Below are 24,634 nucleotides of genomic sequence, written 5' to 3' on the forward strand. Positions count from 1 at the left end.
TTTATTATGGTCAAATACTGCCCAGTGGTGCCTGTTTCTTCAGTTACTGAGTTAGCTGATGCAGTAAATTTGTTGAACCTACGTCTCTCTGTCGTTATCGAAATTAAATCTGCGTCTTGGTGAGGTATTGTCAATACTTGTTTCTCTCGGGGAACAGAGTGGAAAACGAACATTGTCACAGTTTTGGTGGCGTTAAGCAGAGCTCGCGCCCGTTTTGCGCGGGAGGCTCGGGGTTCGGGTCTGAGGTCGGCGTTCGCGCGCGGCGGCGGCGTTTCTGTAGCGAGCTACCGAGAACTGCCCTGCGCTCCAATTAATGTTCTCTTGTTTTTATTTTTATTTTTTTAAATAGTTATATTTATTAGTCATACATCTTGGAAATATATAAGTTTTACTTTTGCCTTCTTGGGAATTTCAAGGTTAAAATCGGCATACCTGCAGCTTGAGGTAAATGTGTGGACTAAGGTTTGCTCTAGTCCAAGTCCACGCAGATTTTTGTATATAATATATATATTATGAAAAAATTACTTTTAATAATTTAACATATTAGCATTTCTGTCAGGCAATTATCACCGACAAATGAAAATACCGACTCGTCTTCGCAAAGGCCGTATCTTACCGTCACCGTGGTTTTGGCCGTAATTATGTAAAGGAAACTGTTTAAAAATGATACGTTTGTCTTGTTTTTGTTCTGGAAAATGCCATGTAATGAGTCATATTTTAATGTACGTAATCCAGCATGTATGAAAACCCCAGCAAAGGATATTCTTTCTTCTTAGTCGGAATTATTTTAGGAGGAAATGTTCAGAAGTGGATTTCTGCTGACGCACTCAGTAACTGAAGCATTGGAAAGGCTGCATTAAGGAGAATTATGGGGATTACTTTTAATAAAATAAAACGTAATTTAAGAGTTTTAAAAATTTAAGCGTTTTACATGCATTATTTTATATCTAAGCAATGATGGACTTGGAAAAGCACTGACGGGTCCTGCTGTGTTCCTGCGTCAGGGGAGGCCGCAGTGAGGAAGAGAATGGCTTTCACGAGGAGGAACGAGAAAAGGAAAAGTCGAGAAAATGAGTCGGCCGTGGATGAGTTCCACTTGGACTTGCGGGACGACAAGAAAGACCGTAGCTGCTTGGAGACAGATGAGGGAGAAGGTTCTCGTAAGTAGGACCTAAGTCTTAGCGGTTCTCTCATATTTCATTTGTGTTTTCAAGAAGAACCGGTTGCTGCTTTTGCCTCTTATTCTCTGCGGAAAATAGGAACATTCATTGTAAGACGAACGTGTTATAATGCAAGTTGAATTTGTCTGTCAGGTAGTAATGTTGAACACTGGTACAGATCCTCAATTGTGTCAATAGTCCGGTCGATTAGTACTTCAGCAAACTGCAGAATGTGACGAGAGGGGCTGCAGAAGGTGAAGACTTGGATATTTCTGTTATAACTTTGTCTTGTTTTTGTCAACTTGTTTGAGCAGAAGAAGCCTCATCTCTGGGAAAACTAGTCAAGAAAAGGAGCTGTCCTTTGGAAGATGAAGATGTAAACCTGGGCATGGGGTTAGGAACAAGTGTTAATTGTAATGTAAATTGTGTCTGTTGGTATCTTTCACGATGTTTGAGTTCCACATTATTTTCACAATTTTTTGCATTTAGATTTTAAGTGTTCATCCAACTCTTACCCCCCAGGAACGAGGTTCAGAGCATGCTTGAGAGGTTTGGAGGCAAGTAAAATATTTCCTTGACCTTTTCCAGGTAGTGAAGCTGATTTAAACTTTATGTGAGATGAAGGTCAGGCAATACCAGTGTGGATTTCAGTGGGCCAGTGAGGTTTTGTGTTTTCTAAGGGCATTCTCTGAAGTTGACTTTGCTTTCAATTATATAGGCAAAAGCTGCAGTATGGTGGTGGTCTGCAATCTATTTCTCAAGCACAGGGTGTGAGACATGACACAGTGGATGGAGACATTTTGATAAACTGGCTCACAAATGTTTATGATATGAACACAGTTCCCAGAAACACTGTCACTCTATAAAGGATGTGGACACTATGCTGTACTGTGTTGCATTGCAATCGAATGTCTGATGTTAAGTGAGCTTTATTTGATCACAAAATTAAGGCTTTAATTATGCTAATGTTGGGTTATACCTGTTATTAAAGCTGTCTGTGTGACTGTGGCACGCATATGCTTGGCTGTGTCCTTGTAGGTATGGCAACATGAAGCTAAGAGGGAGATCCAGTCCCTGACTGTTATTCTGTCAGTCATTGTTTCTGTTAAGTAGCAAGACTAAAATCACAACTTTGATATGCACATTGAATCTGTCATCAGCTGTGTGTCGCAGTGATTTCAGTAACAGAGTTAATAGCAGTGGTGCAGTGGCTGGAGCTACTGCCTCAGGAGTTGGAGGTCAAAGGTTTTAATTCTGCTATAAAACCCTTGAGCAAGATACACATCCTGAATTTCTTCAGTAAAAAACACCTAGCTGTATAAATGGGTAAATTATTTTAAGTTGCTTTGGGAAAAAATCAGCTAAATTAATAAATGTAATATTTACATTTCAAGTGACTCAAATGACCCAGGTTTGTGTCCCACCTCCTGCAGTAGTAGCCTTGAGCAAGGTACTTACATTGACTTGCTTTAGTAAAAATTACCAGCTGTATAAATAATTGTAAGGAGCACCATAATTTGCATTGGAGAAAAGCATCAGCAAAATTATTATCAATAATAATTGGCCAATAATATTGTAGAAAGTAATAGAGTAGAAGTAGAAAAAGTAAAATATTAAATACTACTACTATATTGCCAAGGCCTCGCTAAAGAGCAGCAACCAAAAGCTGGAGCAACTATGGAAGACACAACGGGGACAAAGGTAAAATATTAAACATCAAACAACAAAATTAAAGACATCAGAACTTCCATAAATAAGATTAAAAGAGTAAAATCAAGGCCATTATTGGCCAATAATAATAATGGTAATAATGCAAATTTCAGTTTCAGTGATATCAATGGTTGTAACTAGATGAGACAATGTGATAGGATATTGTTTTCCTATTATTTTTAAGCATAATTGTTTTGATACATAATTAATTGTATTTTTTACATTTTATAACTGTTCCTTTTGTTATTGTGTTAAATGACTGTTCTCAACCAATAACCAGGGATGGGAGTTTGTTGGTTGGAATCACTTATGAAGAACTGAACTATACAGTTGTGGTTGTACTGTCTTTTTCAACATCACACAAAGCACATTTATCGCAGTGTTATTATTGCATAACAGGCAAACATGCTGCTGTATTGAATTTATAAGCCCTTTGAATGAAAAAGGAATATAATATTTTCATAAACCTTTATAGAAATTTTTCATTATACAAGACCCCATTATGTGAGAGAAGGGTGTATTGGGTTTTTGATTGGGGATGGGCTGCTAATTCTACCATGCAAGTATTCATTGTAAGATACTGAAGATACTCTCATAACATCTTGTGCCAACAAATTTTTACTGATAGTTGCTAATTGCCTCCTTAGCTGACATTGGGAAGGCATTGCAGGCCAAGAAAAAGCGGCTGGAGGTAGTTACCAAGGCCTCGCTAAAAGGCAGCAACCAAAAGCTGGAGCAACTGTGGAAGACACAACAGGGACAGAGGTAACGTTAACCCAGGCAATAGCAGTGAGGCCAATATTCCCAGTGCTTTGAATGGTAAGTATACTTGTATTCCCACAGGCAGAAGCTGACCCAGGACTACTCCCAGCAGGTGTTTTCCTTACTCCAGCAGTGGGAGAATGATGTCCAGAAGTCAGGAGAGCAAGAGGAGAAGCTGAATGTTAGTACAAAACTTAATGTAGTTTTCTCACAATATTAACACATAAATAGTTAGCGAATAATGTGAATGCCTTATACACACAAAGAAAACCTAGCACTGATTATTTCCACCACTGACATAACAGGAAAGTCATGTGGAGTGGTATATAATGAAGTAAATGTTTGACCAGAGGATTCCTTTTGCTGATTTACACTTTAAAAAACCAGGCTATTTCCATTAATGTTTGTGTACACGTAATTCATAATACAATTTTTCATATGTGTAAAAGCTTTTATTCTGCATCTTATTTTGTCTTGGTTGTAGAACCTTTTCCGGCAACAACAGAAGCTATTTCAGCAGTCCAGAGTCACACTGAGCCAGAGACTGAAGTCTGTTAAACAGCTGTATGAACAGTTTGTGAAGGTAAACAAGGATAAGGATGATACAGACTGACTGATCTCAGAGCAGTAATAGAATCTCTGTATCTCATGGATAACCAGCAGGAGAGGTGAAGTAAATGTTAAAGATGTTTGTGTGTGTTGTAGAACATGGAGGAAATGGAGAAGAGCCATGAGGCCTTCCTTGTAGGAGCCCAGGCAGAGCTGAAGAAGGAGATGGCAGTGCTACAGAAGAAGATCATGATTGACACAGTGCGTCAAAACACACTGCTGGGATTTGTTTGATCGGTTAAACACAGAAAAAAAAGAAATTTTCCCATTTCTTTAAAAAGTGCAGAGTTCAAAGTTAGCTTTGTCTCTGTTACAATGCTATAGCTGTCAAAGCCCCAGTGACACTTTCTGGCTGCAAGTGTGGGCTAGGGTTTAGAGAGAAGGATGGTAGTAACCCATATGCTAATCACACTTCTAGTACAATGGGGCCCATTCTTCCTCCCCAGTACTGTCTCTGCCCTCCACAGCAACAGCAGGAGATGGCCACCATGCGAAAATCTCTTCAGTCCATGCTGTTCTGAGGCCCCGTCGTCACCAGGAAGAATCCATCGTCCTACACCAGTGACATGACAGTTCAGATGTTACCATAGTCCAGGCCAGTGCTCTTCAAATTGTACACCTTCAGCGTTACCCACATGGACACACTGAACGGTGTAATTCAAGTCAGACTTTATTTCTCACATGTTGTGGTCCCTTAGTTCAGAATTCCAAACTTACATCTGGATTAAACTTGAAGTCAGTAACAATTCATGACAGAAAATACATCCTCAATAACAAAGGTCATACTTTACTAAAAACAAATTCTTTCCATCACTTACCATGGTGATAATTTCTGCTGTTTGACCACTAACACAAGAATGATTTTCCACAACATTATTTACATCCCTGCCAATACATGCTTACTGTTACATAACTAGAGCACTTAATTCAGTTCACACTTGTTAGTTTAATTTAGAACTGACTAGTTGATGTTTAATAAATCATTAGATGGCAAAAACATTTATTTAGACAGAATCTCAATCTACTTTAATAAAACAAGGGAGAACTTTATAAGGCCTCATCTGCAGTCCTCCGTGAGAGTTTTGGCCCAAATTTAATCAACGTAGTCATTGATCGCATAGTTTTTTTGGTGCCGTCACCTAAAAGCAAAGAGATGCTATCAAATCATACCCAGGTAAGAACATAAAGGTTATCACAAAACAAAGCACCAAATGAATATTACACATTTTTAAGTATTTACATGTTTTGTGTTTACTTTTGTGGAGCAAAAACTAAACTCACAGAACTATTAAATCAAACAAGTGTTAAAATGTTTGATATTGCATTAATTTATACATTTGTGTCATCTTTTGATGGCAAAAAGCTGTTCTTGTAGGACCACTGGCATTGCAACTGTCCTACATCTAGTTTCATGTTAAGTATAATTTTGTCAACATAAATTAAGGCTATGAGCAGATGCATTAAATCCCAAAGTTTGTTTTGTATACTTAGCCCTTAGGGAGGAGACTCTGTGCACTCTTGTTAGCACACATCCATCCTTCAACATCACAAATACTATTTTTTCTGGACACCCAGGACCATCCATGAATAGTATTTTGTATGCAGGCAGGGCTTTAGTGTTATGCTTATTATAAAGTTGGAGAGGGGATCTGTTCTGCTTTGGTAGAAAGCAATAGCAGAGTCTTTTACACCTGCAGCCTTTGCCAGATTTTTGGCTTAAAGTATGATTATACATTCCTGCTGGAATGTCTACATTTTTTCTGATATGTTGTAGCCAACATGTACATTTTGATTTCACCAAAATTCATAATAAATGTATATTTAATAGCAGCCATTCTTGACCGTGTTAGATATTTCAAGTGATTTATTCCCTTTTAGGACAATAGCTATTTTCCTAATTGCACAAGATGAAACTACAGTAACCAATAGAATGTAGTGATGAACAGCTAGATATGTAGATGGTGTAGCAACATAACTGCCGGTGTCTGTACTGCAACAAAACAAATGCTGTTAAACATGGTCCATATGTTCATTTGACCTCTGTGCATAGTCCTGCATCAAGCTACCTGCATTTTTTTTTCATTCTAACAAACAGAAGGCAAGACTGAGAAACAACTATCATTAAAACATCTGCACTTTTAATCAACATTTACTTCTCTGGAAATAATGACAAAACCTGAGCCACTTTAATCCTTAATTTAGATATACAGTAAATGAGGACAGTGCAACAGGCACAGCCAAATCCACATCACCTTTGTTTTTTAATGGTAAACTTTTTCTCTTGACAGATAACTGTCTGTCAGTGTTAGTGCTGATAAACATCAGGACTGGTACAACTGGTTTAAAATGCCTGTTACGAAATGCATAATGCTTTTGTAGCCTGCTAAGAAAAAAGTTCTAGAATGGTCTCACCACTGAGTAAAAAGTTACTCTCAGGTTTGCCACTTGTGGGATGAGCCTTTCCATTAAGGAAGGATCCAAAGAGATGTTCAGAATTAAACATATTCTGTGTCAGGGCTTTTAAAGAGTACCTACCAGGTTGCTAAGGCAGATCGAGACTGAGCAGGCTCAACTAAATTTTTAGACCAAGTTCTTTCTGTAACCATTTCCAACACTGTATAGAACAGTTTGACATTATGACCACAGACAGATTTGTTTAGGGGCTGCGCTCATCTACCCGAGTCAAGGCTGATCAGGTTATACTTGTGGGGGCCTAACAGGTGTCCTGACTTGAGCAGTGCAATGGCACCTTTGCCTTCCCCTGCCCCCTTGGTCTCCTCCCGCTGGGCAAGCAATCAGTTGTAGGGGGTGTAGACCTGTGGGCTGATGCTGAACACATGGATCCGCAGGTGGGCAGCAATCTGGAGGCACACCCCTGTGCAGTAGCGTGTCAGGTCTACCAGTGACAGAAGCTGAGCGGATACAGATAGCAGAGAAAGAAAAACATTACATAAACTTCCTTAAAATTACAACAGTCACAACTACGTGATCCAGTAAGGGACAGTGATTTACCAGAGCAATCCATAATACAATGTACTCATCAATGAAGCTGTTGAAGTACTGGTTGAGGAAGAGCAGACCAGGCCCAATGAAGGCTGTGTCCTGTAGATGGAGCTCACTCTTGGTCATGTGGGCCACCTATATTGGGGACAGTCCCAGTGAAAGGATTTGCTTTAGGGGGGAGGAGAGCTACTAAGAACTTTCATCTAACGCGAGGCTCACGGGATCCTCTTTTTAGTCATTTGCGGCCATCGAAGAAATATTGTGAAAGTGAGAACTAATGAGCAGGCAAAATTAATTTCCAAATACATTATTCACCATGTGCACCACAGATTCAGAGCCTTTGAGAATGAAGAGAGCCGACGTGGCGTACATTGCTTTATGCAGTCTTTAAATCCTTAGCTAACACCTGTGTCTTTTTTCAGTCTAAGTAATATACTTTGGCATGTCTACTAATGTCGTACTCTTCAGCACTACAACAGATACACCCTCAGTTCCCTTTCCAAGTATTTCATCATTTAACCAGTTGCTCACATGTGAAAAACCTTATATACCATATACACTCACGTACATTCGGAACATATTTTAACAACAAATCGGGGGCACAGAGGACACACAAGGAGAGCGAACCCACCACTAGTTTGTTGGAGATCTTGGCAATGACCAGGCCAAAGGTTATTATGTATAAACAGGGGTGGAGCTCAAAGAGTTGGCTGGATGATTTCTTGAAGATAATGAAGGCCATGGTGAGGATGAGGCCAATGTGGAGCCCTGGTGAGAGCACACTGGTGTCCTGCAGAAAATCCAACACACCTGGTTTTTCACTGCTACGAGACACAAGTATTCAGCACTACTCAGGAACTAAAGCTTTGGACACTGACTATGTGAAAAGCAGTTAACTTCTGCTCTTAATTCATATTTAGCCTGATTTAAACACTCCTGAGACTGTAGGGTGGAAAGCAAAAGTCAATGTATAACACAAATGGGTACAGTGGCTGCACCTTAAAAAAAAAAAAAAAAAAAAAAAAAAAAAAAAAAATCACTCCTTTTGGTGCGCTGGCATTAACTTTCGAAAGGCAACAAACTTACAGCCACAGTTGAGCCGTTCTTGCCCACACCTCCGCTCAGGATGACCTGGAAGTAGTTGAAACACGAGTAAAGTGCTCCACCAATTATACCCAGGATGGGGATGCTCTGCAGTTTCATCTCCAAGATGGGCAGCTGTAGAGGAACACAGAAATGAGGGCTGAAGTCACACTCTTGAGATTTGACAAACGGCACTGAAATACAATCGCAGGAAGACATGAGCATGCGGAGCACAATGGGAGGAGAAGCCAATGTGAGGGGAGGCCGTGTCAGCTGCTTGAAAGAGGTCATGTCCATGAATGACCTGTTGCCATGACAACAGTAACCCATAATTACCTTCTCGCCTTCCCTTATGCAGTTTAGTGAAGCTTCCATGGGCAGCACAGAGCAAAAGTGAAACAGAGGTTCTATTCAAATAGGAGTCGTGTAACACTGCACTGCTGCTTTTTTGCTCACGGCGGGTTATTTTACCGGTGAATTTCTGCGTATGGTATTACTCTGACAGGCCTGCTACAGTAGGGCTCATCGGCTGTGTTGTGTGTCACACCTGTACATGTCTCAAGTGTTACTGTTACTCCCACATCCATGCACTAAGCACACTGACACTCTTTTTCCCTTAGCTAAAGTACACTGAGCAATTGGGGTGGTACAGAAAAGGGGAACATGATGCAAAGGAGCGTAACCTTGGAACAAGATGCTCTTGTTGGATAGTCTACTGACATATTAATATAAACTGTTTTTAATTAAAGCTTCACTGTACTATCATTGGCAGCTCCTGTTACTGTTTTTGTTCTCACTTTTGCCTTACTTCACACCAAAATCCATGTTGGATGCACACATCGTTCTGTGGCCCTGCCGAGGCCATACCTTGCTCTCCCAAAGACTAACTCCGCCAAAGGCTGACATCAGGTACATTATCATGATGGCAATCTGGACCTCAGTCACATCCACCCTAGAAGAAAAACACAAGACAGTGATGACACTGCTTTCTTACAGCTCAAGAAAGTTACCACTGATGAAAGCTACATGAACAAATGGGCGACAAAGCTTCTAATCTGCTCAGGACCGTTGAACTTTGAACGAATTCATTCTCGCAATTATACGATGTGTATATAAAGCTGTACGATATTATATTGCAAGGTAAAAATAAGTTCTGCGTACAGGCCGAAGCGAAGTGTCCCGGACACATAGGTCTGCCAGTGTGCGCAGAAGAACATAAACATTCCCACAAAGCCACAGAAGAACATCCAGTTGGGGTATGCTCCCATTCCGCAGGATATACACGTTCCCACGGCGACGAACACTACAGACAGAACAGATGACAGAGTCAAGGAGGTGCCAGTCATGCTTTGCTGCAGCATCAGTGACCTTCCGAAAACAAAGGCGTCAACTAAATACTACGTACGTGTTGTTATGCGTCGCTTTGAAGAAAAGCATCCGTTAAATTAACAAATGGAAAAATTGTCCAACGAACATGGGGAAACCGTCAGGCAGAACATGCATAACGTGTCACAGTCATTCTTCGAAAGCAGTCCTGTCGCTAGCAAGCTCTTTAAGAAGCATCAACTAGGCCAGGGAGAGCTGCAGCTGGACACTCGGGCTCCGCAGGAGGGGACATACCTGTGGAGACGGCGTCACAGCCGTGGTCAAAGAGCTCCCCAAGAGGCGAACTGCTGTTGGTCCTTCGCGCCTGTTTTCCATCGATGGCGTCCAGAGACTGGTAGACGAAGAGGCCCAGCGCACTGAGGACAAAGGCCCAACTCGGCGCCTGTGACTCAGAAAGAGATGACAGTCAAGAGTTCTGCTGCGCAACTCTTGTCGTTACTCATCTAGCTGAGAGGATTTATTTATTTAAAAAAAAAAAAAAAAAAAAAAAAAAAAAACTAAATTGCATGTATTCATCCAAATTCTACTTTTCTTGTGGTGTTTGTCATTTAACAGCAACAATTTGAACAGTTTTCTCCCCCCCAAAAAAATTCTGATACTCCATCTGCTGTAGACCGATTTAATTGGGGGGGGGTGTCTACAAACTGCTTTTTAGTTTTTTTTTTTAAAATTATAATTTTAGTCAGTTTCCAGCAGGAAGCTTAGATGAACTTGCAGTTATGTTGCTATTAAACACATTATGCAAATGAGGCAGAATTTAGCAAAACAGGCCAGCGTGTAACAATATGGCTAAAGCGCTCAAACTGCAGCCCTCTCAAGCATCTTGCGGTGAAAGTAAAGAACTCACTTCGACCGGCAGAAGCGCAAAGCACTGCCAGAACAACACAGGTACGGCACAAACCCGCGCTGGAACAAGGTACCGGGTACGGTGCCCTCACAGCACGGACATCATAGAAGCTTCCCAGCTGTTGGCTTGAGAGCCAAAGGTCGCAGGTTCGAATCCCACCTCCGGCTGTAGTACCTTTGAGCAAGGTACTTACCCTAAATTGCTCCAGTAAAATTACCCAGCTGTATAAATGGCTAAATAATTCTAAGTAGATTAACACCAAGTTGCTTTGGAGGAAAGTGTCAGATCAATGTAAATGTTTGAGAAACATCCCTCATGTTTCCTACTCCTGGTTCTTGACTTTAAACAGGCTAGAAGTGAAGGGTTTACGACCCAGCAGCGTACAGGACACACACACACACACACACACACACACACACACACACACACACACACACACACGAGTGCTGGAACTAAAGTGAAGCAACGTGCCGAGCAGCTGCAGAGAGAGCAGGAAAAGCTGAATCAGACGGGTGGGGCAACGGACTGTCAACACTGGACTCCGGTCAAAATTTTAACTGCGCTGGTATCCGCTAATAGTTTAAAAATTTCAGTAATGAAAGAGAGGCCTGAAGAGTCTCAACTTCAGATACAGTACCATCCAGGCTTCATGTCGGCCGCCTGAAAACCACTTTCTTTTCGCACTAAGCGCCTCGGTTAAGGTTACAGTTATTTACTCATTTATACAGCTGGGTAATTTTAGTGGAGCAATTCAGAGTAAGTAGCTTGCTCAAGGGTACTGCAGCCAGAGGTGAGGCTCAAACCTGCAACCTTCAGGTCCAAAGGCAGTTGCTCTAACCACTATACTACTAGCTGTCCCTGAACAAGGCAAGGCAAGGGAAGGGCAGCTTTCCTGCAACTGAAGAACGTGTGGGGGTCCAGAGTTCTGACAGTTAAGACCAAGACCCGAATTTTCATTCCAACGTGAAGTCAGTCCTACTTTATGGAGCAGAGACCCGGAGAACCACCGTCATCACCACAAAAAAGATACAGACATTCATCAACAACTGTTTGCGACAGATTCTCAGGATCCACTGGCCCGTGATCATCAGCAACCAAGAGCTACGGCAGAGATCAGGACAACAACCAGTAGAAGATGATATCCTGCAAAGACGCTGGCGATGGATCGGCCATACCCTGCGAAAGCCAGCTTCAAATACTGCAAGAAAAGCCCTCGCGCGGAACCCCCGAGGCAAGAGGAAGCGAGGCCGGCCAAAAAACACATGGCGACGCCACCTGGATGCAGAAGCCAAGAGGATGGGCCACACCTGGGGAAAACTGGAAAAACTGGCCCAGGACAGAGATGCCTGGAGAGCCCTTGTTGACGGCCTATGCCCCAAGAGGGGTGGTAGGCATAAGTAAGTAAGCAAGTGCCTCGGTTGTTGTGCAACATTTGCAAGAGCTGAACACGTCATTTCGCCGGGAAGTTCTACTTCCTCAGCACTTTGCTGTCCAGACGGTGCGCAGCTAGAAAGTGTCTGCAAGTGTGAGTGTGTGTGTGTGTGTGTGAGAAATGGTTGAGCTTCCCATGCAGGAACCAGCTGTTCCGCTGCTCACCACCTCCTATTCATTTGCGTTTCTCCTCAAGCTCCTTGGAGAAGACGTGTGAAAACACCGCAGAGAAGAGCGAAGTGCCCCCCTCCCCCCACAATCACACACTACGAAGCACATAGTGCTTAGCGTGGGAAGAGGGTGCATCATTTTATATGTCTGGTCTATAACTGTCTGGTTTGGCTCAACTACGAAATCAGATATCAGAAGACTACAGCAGATAGTTCGGACTGCAGGAAGAATCATCGGCACCCCCCCCCCCGAGCTCTCCAAGAAGGGCTAGCAAAATCATTCTAGACCCCTCACATCCAGGCCACTTCCTCTTCGAACCTTTGCCATCTGGCCGGCGCTACAGAGCACTGAGCACCAGGACAGCCAGGCACAAGAAAAGTTTCTTTCCTCAGGCCATCTACCCATGAACAGCTAAATCCCCCATAGAGAGCAAACCAGTGCAATACACAATGCTATTTATATTTATATCTATTTATCACATCATATGTCTTACTCACATTCCCTTGCATTTGTATAGAACATACCTGTACATACATATTATGTCTAGTGACTATTTTTTGTATATTGTGTACTTTATATTTTTATATATTTTTTATTCTTTATTCACATATTCTATCTTCTCATCTGTGTCCTGCCACTGTCATCCTGTCTGTGCTGTGGAAGTTTCTGTCACCAAGACAAATTCCTTGTATGTGTGAATATACTTGGCAATAAAGCTCGTTCTGATTTTTCACGTACGCAATTTTACATTCCTGTTAAACGGACTGATTGACTCTCGTTGACTATGACAGAAGGAGATCATTATAATAAAAAAACACTTTTTCCTGCTCTTTACCTCATTTCGATGTTTCGTATCAGCAGCAACAGCTCCAGCAACATAACTCTTGTACAGAATACAGAAAACCGGTGTTGGCACAGCACCAACTTGCACATAAAATTTTATCTTATTTAACCTTTAATATTGGACTACACATATTTGTATCCTACTTTATTTTATTATTTATTCTTTCCTGTTTTCATCATTATATATTCCTCATGTTCCTAATTTCTACTTATTTGTATTGCCTTATTTATCTGTACCGCAGACAGTCGGAAAAGCATTTCGCTGCACGTCGTACTAAGTATGGTTGTGTACGTGACAAATAAAACTTGAAAATACTCAAGGCTGCATAAAAATGCTTAAAATCGCATTACCTTCTGCTGTGAATATTGTGTACTTAGTCATCCCCGGGGGGGCGCGGTGGCACAGTGGCGAAGTGGGTTGGACCAGGCCCTGCTCTCCGGTGGGTCTGCGGTTCAAGTACCGCTTGGGGTGCCTTGCGACGGACTGGCGTCCCGTCCTGGGTGTCCCCCCTCCCCCTCCGGCCTTACGCCCTGTGTTTCCGGGTTAGGCTCCGGCTCACCGCGACCCCATATGGGACAAGCAGTTCAGACGATGTGTGTAGTCATCCCCACTAAAAAGCTTGCAACACGGGCGGCACGGTCGCACAGCGAGTAGCGCTGCTGTCTCACGGCACCTGGGTGGTAAGAAAGGACGCTGGTGCGCTCCCCACTCAGTCTGTGTGGAGTTTGCATGTTCTCCGGGTGCTCTGGTTTCCTCCCACAGTCCAAAGACATGCTGTTCAGGTTTCCCCCATAGTGTGTGAGTGACAAAGAGTGTGTTCCGCTGGTGTATTGATGAGTAACCCAGTGCAAGTCAGGTATCTAGCAGTGTAAGTCACCACAGTGACTAAGGTGTGTGGGCTGATAACACTACACAAGGTTCACTGGAAATCGCTTGGAGAAAAGCGTCTGCTAAATAAACGTAAGTGTAACACGGCACAACTTTAAAATGAGTACTAACATCTTTAGGTTCCGATAGCACATTATAGCGCTAATAATTTACAGTCACTGCAGTAGGTGGTTAATGGTTAAACGCACAGACTTGAAGCTGAAGTCCTCAAAGGCTGCAGCCCCCTGAACAAGAGCACAGAACCTCAACGGCTGCTCCGAACCGGGACTACGTGGCACATAAGCATGGACTAAAGTGATAATAATGGACTAAGGTGAAAATTCTTCATCTTATTATTATTACTACTACTACAACAGGGCAGTTAATGCAGTGTTTAGGGTTCTTGCTTTGCAATCAAAAGACCTGGGTTCGAATCCCATTCCCGGTGTCATACCCCTCATATCACTAAGTAAACTAATCTGACATTATAAGTCGTTTTGGAGAAAAGTGTCACCTAAATTAATAACAATACTAACAGCACAAATAATTATTATGACTGATCATTATTAGTCGAAAAGCATATATATAGATAATAGGAGTAATAATAAGGACACGTAATTCTGCTAGAGACTGTGCTCAGTAACTAGTTGCTGCAATAACGAAACCGGTGTCTCGAGAGAGTCCTGGAGGAGGAGAAGGAGGTGACACATGACATGGAGATGTGTCCTTCCCCCGCCCGCACGCGCACACCGCGCGCCACCACAAACGCCTCTAGCAGCTCGTGCACCAAGGCTTTGGTTTCCTGTCCTCGAGGTCACCTGATAACACTTTTCTTTCGTGGAAAACTGCGAAGCGCGAGACGGAGCTGGCGACGCAGCTCACACTCCGTGGTGCCCTGCGCTTGGAATCATAATTATATGATATTGTGTGTGTGAGAGAAAGAGATAGAAAGACTAGGGTAAAAGTAGGGCAGGAGAAGAACTGCACAACTGGTCCGTCTCGTCTCGGTGTTTGCGAGACACACCGTCCGAGCGCCGCGCGGTACAACCGGAAACACTACTTTCACTACTGGGGGTTTCCTTTCCGTCAGGAGCTCGAGACCCCGCAATGGAGGAAACAATGTGACAAAGAAAGAGTAAATAAGTGCTACTGGCTCAAGCGAATTATGTGTGTGTGAATAAATGGGCGAACTCAAGCCAAGCGGCCCGCATCTCTCGGTGTGTGTGTGTGTGTGTAAAAGAGAGAGAGAGAGCGCGCGCGCGCGACAGAATGTCTGTACGTAACGTGGGCTCACCTCCTCGGTGGCGCGCGGGCAGTAGCACACGAGGATGACCGTGGTGAGCACGTTGACCGCGAGGCCGCTCACGGTGAGGCTGTTGGGCGCGATCCAGACCGGAATCTGCTGCACGAGCCAGTTCCAGAAGAGCTGGCAGGGCGGCTCGAGCACGGAGCGCCCCGACGCGCTGTACTTGTGCTCCTCGAGCCGCTTCAGCTGCGGCCCAGACAGCGGCTCCGGCCACAGGCAGCGCGCCATTGTGTCCCGAGGGGCGCGGCGTTCACACGCGTCGCGCGTCCCCGAGGACACGCATGTTGCTGAGCGCGGCGGCGCCGCTCGCGTTCCTGCTCCGCGGGTCTCCGAGCTCACGATGAGGGTGTGTGTGTGTGTGGGCAGGAAACACGGGCCCGGAAGACGGTCGCAGCGCGAAATTTAAAGAGAAACAAACGCGGGGCCAGGTTTGCAGCCTCCCCGTATCCGCGCGCGAGGAGTCCGAGTATCGCACCGTCTGCTGCGCTGAGGCGATGAACACGGAGCGTCTCGCTCTCCGTTCCTTACGCTTGGCTCCAGGCAGCCGACTTTTCCCTTTGACCCTGTTTCCAGTGACTTCGCTACGCATTTATTTGGCCCGGTCTCCCTCTGCTGAGGCTGTACCGCTGGAGCTCTGCGTGTTTCCGTGAAGCTCTTTCTGTTTCATTCATTGTCCGCCCACAGGCGATGGCTCACTTTGTCGTGTGCAGCAACGACTCTTTGAATCTGTGCCTTATTATTTCTTCGGTTGTTTAATTTGGAATTTATTTTTTTAAATAAATAAGTCAGTCCAACACAGTGAGGTATATACACGACATTTTATTCAGTAAATGATAAATTACAGCTGAACTGCGCGGCAGGGTGTGGTAAAGACATGCGGGACCCGGGATGCGCGGACTGTGACAGGACCTCCTGCAGAAACTCCCAAACTACAATAGTGGGAGCTGAAAACCTACATGAACCTGCACGTCATGTCATGCAAAACAAGAATAAGGAGAAAGAAAGAAGCACTTTCTGCTTAAAGTGTTGAGATATATCAACTCTGAGTCCATATTTTACCTTCTCAGTGCCACGAAATGAAATGAGCACATTTATCTCAGTCTGTTTGGAAGAAGGTAAAAAAAATTTCCAAAGGAGTCCTACATTACACTAAATGTGTCCTCGGTTAGTTTTAGGGGCGCACACAACTATTCACTTTAAGGAAAGTCAAGTGAAGATTAAACCCATTACTGGCATCTGGAAGATGAACTAAGAAACACTGTACTACCACTACTCTGATTTTGTGACTGTGTGCCTAAAAGGTTTGATTCCTTAACACAAACACATCATGCTGAACTGAGACGTCACATAAACGGTCTTTCTTAATTTTTATACTAGAAGACATTCTCTCCCCACAAGACTGTAATTGTAAGTGTTCAGCTCTAATGTTTACACTACCACAATCTTATCTGCAACACAAAACAACTTGCCAAAAACATCAATCACTGACATGCTTCAGGCCTTAACACATCACCTTTAAATGCCAGCCTAAAACAGGCTGGGTATGAGATGGCTGATTATAAATGGACTCTTCTACTGAAACGAGTTCCATGCTCTATTGAAACAAGCTACAGATAGTACGCCCTGCTAAAGTCCACCACCCACCCCCATCGTCCACAGGCTTTGGGCTCCTGGGAACTACGAAGGATGAGTAGCTATGGGTGACAGGTTTTCAGAAAGAGCAAGCGCACCGCTGGTTGCTGTTGCTGCAGTCACTTCTTCTCTGACTCTGCGGGTTTGGAATCATTCATGTACTTATCAATCAGGTGTAATGGCACGCCACGCTGCAGGAGCTCATAGAAGGTAAACCCCCCTGAGGGAGAGAGGAGAAGATCAGTCAGTCGGGACCCGAGGGTGATGGCGGCAGCAGCAGCACTTCAATCTGGGCTATCTAGAGGGTCAAGATTGCTGTTAGAGGCTGAGCTGTGAGAGTCAGGAGGGAGGAGAATAGAGCGAACTTTTGTAGAGAGTGCTCTTACAAAGACCACACGTTTATATTAAAGCCCAAGAAACCTTTCAGTCTGGGTTTTGTAGTGGCCACAGCACTAAAACTGCATTAGCCACATTTGTTGTTAAACTGTTATCCTCTGATGCAGGAGGGTAAAGCTTTTGAACCTTACTGCTATCTTTCATACAACAGATCATAACCTCCAAATAGACACGTTAAAATCCTACACTGGACTGACTGCACTTGTGTTCACCCGGTTAAACCTCTTATTCAGATAAGTGTTTTCAGAATGCATAGATTTCTGATAACCACCAGCAAGGTTCCTACAGAGGAACAACATTCATTTTCATTCCTGTGCTGTGTATATCCAAAGATTTTTATCAGCATCACTAAATGCCCTTGTGTCTACAGCTGCTATAATCCACCATTTTCATGAGATTAAACATTGGATGAATGGAAACGCTTTTGGATGGCACAGTGGTGCAGTGGGTAGTGCAGGTGCCTCACAGGTGTGTGAGATCCAGCCTAACATTGATCCTTGTTCAGTCTGTGTGGAGTTTGAACATTCTCCTTGTTTTTGTGGGTTTCCTCCCACATATCAAACTTGATCCAGGTGAACCGGTCACTCTAAATTGCCCTTACTGTGTGACTGTCTGAGTGATGGTGTGTGTACCTACCCTGCAAAAGCCTGGCTTCCAGACTAGGGTGTACTCTATCTAGCCTGGTACCTGTGCATCTGAGATAGGCTCTGGACAACTGTGACCCTGAACTGGACAGCTGGTTATCAATAGTCAGCGAATGAAACTTCATAGGAATCATTTTCTGTTCTGTTAATACCAATTTCAGGCCTCTGTCCACGATATTTTTCCTGCATCTTAGGAAGAAAATTCAGATTTCCAAGATATAGGTAAGTTAGTACATGCATTTGTTTACAGCAGACTACTGCAATGTCTTTCTCAGATGGAGTTCAGATGCCACTCTTGCCACATTACAACAAATACAGAACTGAACATTATATTAACCAGAATGTATTATTATTACCCCAGCTCACTGCATTGGCTCACAGTAAAGTTTAGGACAGATTTTAAAGAATTATTGATTGTTTACAAGGTTGTGAAGGTTTTAGCTCCTACTAATTTATGAGAACTCAGTATATATAACTCAGAACGCACTGTTTGATCAAAAGATGCAGGTTTTCATATATTACCCACCATTGGCACACCTCGTATAAACTTCACTTAATTGACACCTGTAAGCCCTCCCTGTCTGTACCAACTAATTCACTGATCAGTTAGTGATCATTTAGTGACCAAACAGTATGTCCAGATGACCAGTAGACCATTCAAGAATTGGCTTAATGAACACTAACTCATTTCTTTATTGTATTATGTCATCATGCCCTGGAGACTGAGTAGCCAGTTGGCCTTGGGCCCCTAGAGGTTTCTTCTTTACCAGCCTTCTGTTTCTGAGTTTTGTTTCTTCTTCTCCGATGCTTTCTTGCTTTTTCCACACGTTGCATGTTTCTTTGCTATTTTTTGATCATCTGTTAAGCCCTCTGAAGCAACCTGTTAGGAAAGGCACTACACAGAAATAATCTGAACTAAATGACAGTGTGAGGTCAGCAGCCATTGAGGGAACAGTCTGTAAATGATTATGCTGGGGTGTGACACGAGAGAACTCATGTGACTAGTCAGGAAATCAGAATGTGGCATGTAATTCTCTAGAAACTAATTCCAGTGAAGGAAAAAATGTACTGGATGACTTGACCCACATAACCGAGAAACAATCAAAATCAAACACAAAGTTGTTTACAGATGTTAAGCATTTCCAAACTTTAACTGAGCTGCAACTTGTTCTTTGACTCGTCTGTCAGTGCTATGTACTTTACGCTGATTGATTCAAGCCTTGATTTGCTGGGCATATGGAGTGTGTGACTTTACTATCGTCTTGGGGTTACTCACCTTTTGTGGCAAAAGTTACATGAAGAACACGTAGCAATTAGTAGGAAAATGTAGGTTGGACATGCAGTCAGTAGTATGAAAACTTGTAACAGACAGCTTAAGTCTTGAAGTACTGAAGGAGAAGAGTTTCCTGGAATAGGTTAATGTACCAAATGTGAATCATTTAGCATTATAGATGAGCTTGAACATGCAAAGCTCCGTTATTAAAAATGCACATTATCTATTTATAATTTGTTTACAAATCATGAATAATTTAGACAAAAGTTTATTTTTTATGATTTCTGTAGTTTTTTTGTCTTTTGCGCTAATGTACTAATCCCCTATCTTCCTCCCATCTGCCACTGCCTGAGCAACATGGGATTATTGAAATGTGCTGAATGGATGACATAAGCTTCATATGCCAGAACCATATGAAAGCTTACCTTGGATGAGAACATACACTCACAATTCCTTGGGGACTGGTGGAAGAGAAGAGAAAAGGGGTAAACAGATGTGTTCCAGGGACATCACCGATTTGGTGTCCAGAGCGCTCAAGATAAAGTTGTGCGTATATCGGTCTGAAACCCAGGTCAATGTATTCCAACCAGCTTCACTCCGAACTTGACAGGAACATTTAAGAATGTGCTTCTTTAATTGCTGTTTTTATTTCAACTATGAACAAACTCGTAATTAACTAATACTCACACTGTCCTAAATCTGTCATGGAAATTTACATAAAAAAAGGTGTAACAGTTTGGTTGTCAGTAGCCCATAATCTACATAAAGGACTTACACAGGTTACAGCAGCTGTTTTTAGCTGTTCAGTGTATAATGGATTGCTTAGTTTATTTTAAAGTACTGTAGAATATTCTCCCAAATCCACCTTGCCATGCTTCCATATGGCAAGGTACTAGTTGATGACTTCTGTGATAACTTGGCAGCTTAAACATACAATTCTACAGTGGTACATGTTTATTCCAGCCATAAGGTCACATGATACCAATTCTAAATTTATAAAATTGAAACAAAGAGGCTGCAGTGCATTAGGGGAGTGGATGTGTTGAAGTTAAAATGTTGTAAAATATGACATGTTGGCTAAAGAGCAAGGAGGAATAGAGGTGTTAGAGTTTAGAAAAAAGTAGAGTCATATGATTATAACATGCATGCACCACAAGTATGCATGAAAGAGTGACGTGACAAGGAGGTCAAAAGGTTAAAAATGGAAAAACTCTCCTTTCACAAAAGGCTGGGGCCCCCAATATTGCATCAGGGTAAAAATGCAAAACAAGAAAAATGAAGATACACCGTAAAAAAGGAAACATAAAAATCAGATATAAAAAATCATATGTGGATTCTTAGAACCAGCCTAAAGAAAAAATTGTGCATTTATGTCTTTAAAAAGTATGTGAAAGCATTCAAAACATCTTTGCTCACTACTTTGCAATGATCCTGAAACATTTAACAGTAATGTGAGCTATTGACATTAGCTTTGCAGACGTAAGTCAGGAGAGAAAGGAAAGAATACAGTTTTAAATGGTTTGTAAGGCACCCAATTGCCTTTAGTTAAATATACAGGTGGTATTCTAAAAAATGGAAACACCAAGATTCAGAGACCATAAATGTGTGAAGTGTGGCAACCATACATGTGACTTGTGTATGAGAGATGTAAACCATATTTTAGTATTCTGCTGTTCTGCCAGAAGTTAATCTAATTATGACCAGGTTTAAGTAAAAAGTTAACTGTTTTTACATTTAGGTATTACACAAAAGCTATACGGTCTAAAGGGGGTGCGGTGGCACAGTGGGTTTAGCCATGTCCTGCTCTCTGGTGGGTCTGGGGTTTGAGTCCTGTTTAGGGTGCCTTGTGACGAACTGCTGTCCTGGGTGCGTCCCCTCCCCCTCTAGTGTTACACACTGTGTTGCCAGGTTGGGCTCTGGCTTGCTGCAACCCTACTTAGGACAAGTGGCTTCAGCCAGTGTTTGTACTATATGGTCTACACATGTCTGGTGACAACCTGAGAAACTCAACTTTCCCTCCAGTTCCATAAAAATTTATGGGAGCAGTCAGTCCAATATCAGGAACCACCTTACATGCTTGATGTGATTTTTACTCCCTTCATACCTTTCAGGGTGATAGTGCTCCAGTTTACAAGGCTATTTTTACAATGGGTTTTTAGTTACCCTTTTTCTGTGCGACTTCTTACCATCAGAACTCATGACTACAGCATACTGGTGGGAATTTCAGATCATCTCTTTCCTCTATTGCTGGGAGCCCTGTGTCACCTTGTTGAGAAGAGCACTTTATAAAAAATAGATTTAACAGAATTAAATCAAACTGTGGGGGATACAGAACTCCAGACAGAACAGCTCTAAGCTGTAAACAATGGCCTACTATTCGTATCTTGCTTATTGTGGAGTTTCCACTTTTTGCATACCAACCGCATGTATTAAATAACAATATAAAAACTATCCATGAATGAATGAGAGAGTAGTGTCAGAATATATGCTAACAAAATTATCCAAGATGTACAAGATTCCTGGAAAGAAAAAGTAAACCCATGCTTGAGATATTAATTTCAAAAGGGGCCAGACAAGAAAAAAAAAAAAAACAAACAGAAGAAAAAAATCTTTTCAGAATGTCACAAATGGATAGCCAAAACAGATTCATCTGGGCGGCACTGCAGGGCTGCTAGAGTTTTAGAGCCCCATTTTCATATTTATTTTCACAGAAAAGTAAGGGTAAAAACCCTGGATCCAATGACATGTGGTTAGAGAGCCAGACATGAGCATCCTAATAAGCCAATGTAAAAGTCCAGTGTGAAAAACCAACTTACACTTTTCTTCCAACCCAGCAAAAATGTTGATGTGCGAGTCCATACATGTCCATGTTGGATTTCCTGTCTTCCTTAGTGTTTCTGTAGTCTTTCTGGTCCTCTTTTCATTGTCATTTGTAATATGGTCAAAGTGTCATTTCATACAGAGCATTATTACGAAATGTATTTAAAGAGAGCACAGAACCACGTGGTTAGGTTCGCATTTTTGTTTTACTTGCCGGAATAAGTAATTTTTTAGTAGTGTTTTGTGTGTGTAGTAAGCATGCCAGCAGCCTTCTGATTTGCTGTAAACTGAACAGAATACAGCAATGAGCTGTCTTTATGGAGGGATGGATACCACATGGACATGCTTGGTAGCTGCACCAAAGCCCCTGTTGCTCACAGCCATCCTTAACACTTTTTTCATGGCTGATTGTTTCCAACATTGTTATATTAAGATTTCTGTATTGCATCTGTAGTGTCGTTTCTACAATAAAAAATGTTTTATTTGAGATAATATCATATATACTATGAGTGTATCTTTATTATTTTTTATTGCAGTATTGCAAAAATGCTTCAGTGAGGCCTGAACCTGAATTGTAGTTCAATGTTCATGCAAGACTTGGAAGGACCTGACACATTCACTTTGTCTAAGTGGAAGCCATGCTTTAACTTCATAGTCTGAAGACTGACCTTTGACCTCGAGTTTGCATTCCACCTGTGCCTCACCAAGGTCATTGATGGCTTTGCATGTGTAGACACCCCCATCAAAGGGGCTGGGTTTGCGGATCTCCAGCGTGCACACACCCTGGTTGCTGAACATGCGGTACCGTGGGTCATCGATGATTATAATTTTGTTCTTCATCCACATAATTTTAGGCTGTGGCCAAAAATGAAAAGTGGCAACAAGTTAATTTTCTTCTTGAAAATAGTCCATATGAAGTACAAAGATTGCTGCTTCAAATAAGCATATAGAAAAAAGGCCACTGCATTCCCTTCTGGGTTTCTCGGGTCTTTTTCTATCACCTTCATGCCCAGTTGTAGATATTTTATATTAGACTGTTTTTAACTTCTTTAAATTCACATTTCTTTAGATTTACATTTCAACAAAGGCAGATAATAAGAACCTAATTGAGGTGGATTATATTTATTCAGAATTATGAGCCTACAGGTGTAATGCTGTCAGCTAACGACAGCAAGAACACTTGTGGGTGGAGCAATGATCAGGGCAGAATTACACAGGGATAGAGCAATTGTGGATCTGGGCAGGTTCAGTGGAGGACCCACCCGTGGATTGGCGCGGACGCTGCAGTTAAGTGTGGCGTTGTAGCCAGCAATGGCAGAGGTGTTGACCAGTGGCTGGGTGAACTTGGGTGCTTCTGTGAAGTCATAGTCATTGTACTCAGGGATCTTCAGATGCAAACCTGGGAAAGTAAGGTGAGAGGGGTGTTGTGAATGATACTGGCTCACCGCTGTATCATGGGGGGAAGATCTCATATGGAAAGAGAAAGTGTTTTTTTATTTTTTCACTTTGGCATTAGTTCATGGAACAACATATAGGGCTATGCTATTTTTTGGATCAAAATGTATGGGTTTTACTGCAGTATCTAACACTATATACTCCACACCAGACAAAGGAAAGCTGTGTTTTCTAACTGGCAAGTGCCCACCTTCCTTGACAATGACAGCGCTGTCCTTTGTGACAGTGGCAGACTCGCTCAGGCCACACATATTCTCTGAGTAAATGCGGAAGAAATACTCATTGCCAACGACAAGATCTGAGATGGTGATGCAGGTGCGGTGGTAGTGCTCCACACAGGTGTACCACTCCTGGAATAGTGTAAAGGGTAAAGGAATAAAGGTTTACAAGCACATTCATACTCAGCAGCAGTTCAGCAGACACGAGAAGATCACCAGGTCAGGTCAGGGTTTTATTCTTCTACAGTTTGGAACGGCACTTGAGTGAAGCACATAAATTTAAATTAAATTTACATTTATTCAATTGTATTTAGATAATCGGTCTTATTAATTATTAATTACTATTTTTATACATAATCTAAATTATTTCAGTTAAAAAACATCCCCCGGCATAAATGGCAAAGAGTTACCTACATAAAGTGTAAAATCAAAAGGGAAACAAAAAATGAGGCCACAGAGGTACAAGTTCAACCTCACCTCTACAGACTAAGACATACCATTGTTTTCTTGTCTGCTTTTTGAATTGTATAGCCTGTAATTGGGGCGTTGCCACTGTCTTTTGGTGGGGTCCAGTCTAGTGCCACATTCACCCCCCACACTTCATCGATCCTTACAGCCTGGGGGGGGCCAGGAAGGTCTTTTGGGAGCAAAGGGGGTTGATAACACTGTTTTATAGATTAGCCCAATTTGCAAAAATTAAGACTACGTTCTAACAAAATAATCTACTGTCTGCCGATTCTGACTATACAAAACAATCTTGGAAAAAATTTAGACGTCTACACACTTACCGACAATCTGGATGTCTAAAATGGCAGTGTCCACGTGATTCTCCACCTGTACGGTCATCTCATACTTCCCAGAGTGCTTCCGCTCAGCTTTTCGAATGAAGAAGATGCTGTCACAGTCAGTGTTACGGATGCTCACCTGTGTGGGATCCACAACCTGGCCTTCCTTCAGCCAGCTCACCTTTGGCCTGGGTTTGCCCTGGACAGTCAAAACCCAGAAACTTAGGAACAG

At 42.4% G+C, this 24,634-nt stretch overlaps 3 protein-coding genes across 7 annotated transcripts in view; 1 reads left to right on the plus strand and 2 right to left on the minus strand.

Moving 5' to 3' along the window:
* The first annotated feature begins 5 nt into the window (after positions 1–5).
* sycp3 (synaptonemal complex protein 3) lies at positions 6–4,788 on the plus strand. Of its 4 annotated transcripts, none has more exons than XM_029246284.1 (9): positions 6–124; positions 1,005–1,160; positions 1,475–1,553; positions 1,683–1,717; positions 3,518–3,635; positions 3,714–3,813; positions 4,117–4,215; positions 4,338–4,442; positions 4,709–4,788. In XM_029246284.1, the coding sequence occupies exons 2-9, from the start codon at positions 1,028–1,030 to the stop codon at positions 4,760–4,762; spliced, it is 723 nt and encodes a 240-aa protein (XP_029102117.1). In that variant the 5' UTR covers positions 6–124; positions 1,005–1,027; the 3' UTR covers positions 4,763–4,788. The 4 variants fall into 4 exon arrangements, with proteins under 4 accessions (XP_029102117.1, XP_029102116.1, XP_029102115.1 ...); XM_029246283.1 differs by lacking the exon at positions 6–124 and adding an exon at positions 186–444 and having other exon boundaries at positions 953–1,160; XM_029246282.1 differs by lacking the exon at positions 6–124 and adding an exon at positions 186–444.
* On the minus strand, positions 4,532–15,707 carry chpt1 (choline phosphotransferase 1). 2 transcript variants are annotated; one of them, XM_029246276.1, is made up of 9 exons: positions 15,168–15,707; positions 9,948–10,095; positions 9,489–9,630; positions 9,195–9,279; positions 8,331–8,462; positions 7,876–8,034; positions 7,254–7,379; positions 7,058–7,153; positions 4,532–4,794 (listed from the first exon to the last, which is right to left on the minus strand). In XM_029246276.1, the coding sequence occupies exons 1-9, from the start codon at positions 15,405–15,407 to the stop codon at positions 4,744–4,746; spliced, it is 1,179 nt and encodes a 392-aa protein (XP_029102109.1). In that variant the 5' UTR covers positions 15,408–15,707; the 3' UTR covers positions 4,532–4,743. The 2 variants fall into 2 exon arrangements, with proteins under 2 accessions (XP_029102109.1, XP_029102110.1); XM_029246277.1 differs by lacking the exon at positions 4,532–4,794 and adding an exon at positions 4,810–5,380 and having other exon boundaries at positions 15,168–15,706.
* Positions 15,708–16,669: 962 nt separating this feature from the next.
* Positions 16,670–24,634, minus strand: part of mybpc1 (myosin binding protein C1) — a 40,311-nt gene continuing 32,346 nt past the window's right edge. Inside the window, exons 30-35 of the mRNA XM_018747039.1 lie at positions 24,406–24,601; positions 24,115–24,254; positions 23,590–23,749; positions 23,207–23,343; positions 22,613–22,799; positions 16,670–17,031 (exon numbers count right to left, since the gene is read on the minus strand). Coding sequence (XP_018602555.1) covers positions 16,931–17,031; positions 22,613–22,799; positions 23,207–23,343; positions 23,590–23,749; positions 24,115–24,254; positions 24,406–24,601 — 921 coding nt within the window. The 3' untranslated portion in view covers positions 16,670–16,930. The remainder of the gene's footprint in view (positions 17,032–22,612; positions 22,800–23,206; positions 23,344–23,589; positions 23,750–24,114; positions 24,255–24,405; positions 24,602–24,634) is intronic.

Source organism: Scleropages formosus, chromosome 2, assembly GCF_900964775.1.
Source record: "Scleropages formosus chromosome 2, fSclFor1.1, whole genome shotgun sequence".
Classification (NCBI taxonomy): Eukaryota; Metazoa; Chordata; class Actinopteri; order Osteoglossiformes; family Osteoglossidae; genus Scleropages; species Scleropages formosus.

What these genes read in the sequence shown, in the direction of transcription:
- sycp3 (XM_018747350.2), top strand. Translation starts at nt 869, where the DNA reads ATGGGGATTACTTTTAATAAAATAAAAC. An exon ending in TGTATGAACAGTTTGTGAAG is followed by an intron (nt 4,216 to 4,337) that starts GTAAACAAGGAT and finishes TGTGTGTTGTAG; the next exon opens with AACATGGAGGAAATGGAGAA. An exon ending in AGAAGATCATGATTGACACA is followed by an intron (nt 4,443 to 4,708) that starts GTGCGTCAAAAC and finishes TGCCCTCCACAG; the next exon opens with CAACAGCAGGAGATGGCCAC.
- chpt1 (XM_029246276.1), bottom strand. Translation starts at nt 15,407, where the DNA reads ATGGCGCGCTGCCTGTGGCCGGAGCCGCTGTCTGGGCCGCAGCTGAAG. An exon ending in TTAGTCTTTGGGAGAGCAAG is followed by an intron (nt 8,463 to 9,194) that starts GTATGGCCTCGG and finishes GTTCCTCTACAG; the next exon opens with CTGCCCATCTTGGAGATGAA. An exon ending in TGTTCAGCATCAGCCCACAG is followed by an intron (nt 4,795 to 7,057) that starts GTCTACACCCCC and finishes TCACTGGTGTAG; the next exon opens with GACGATGGATTCTTCCTGGT.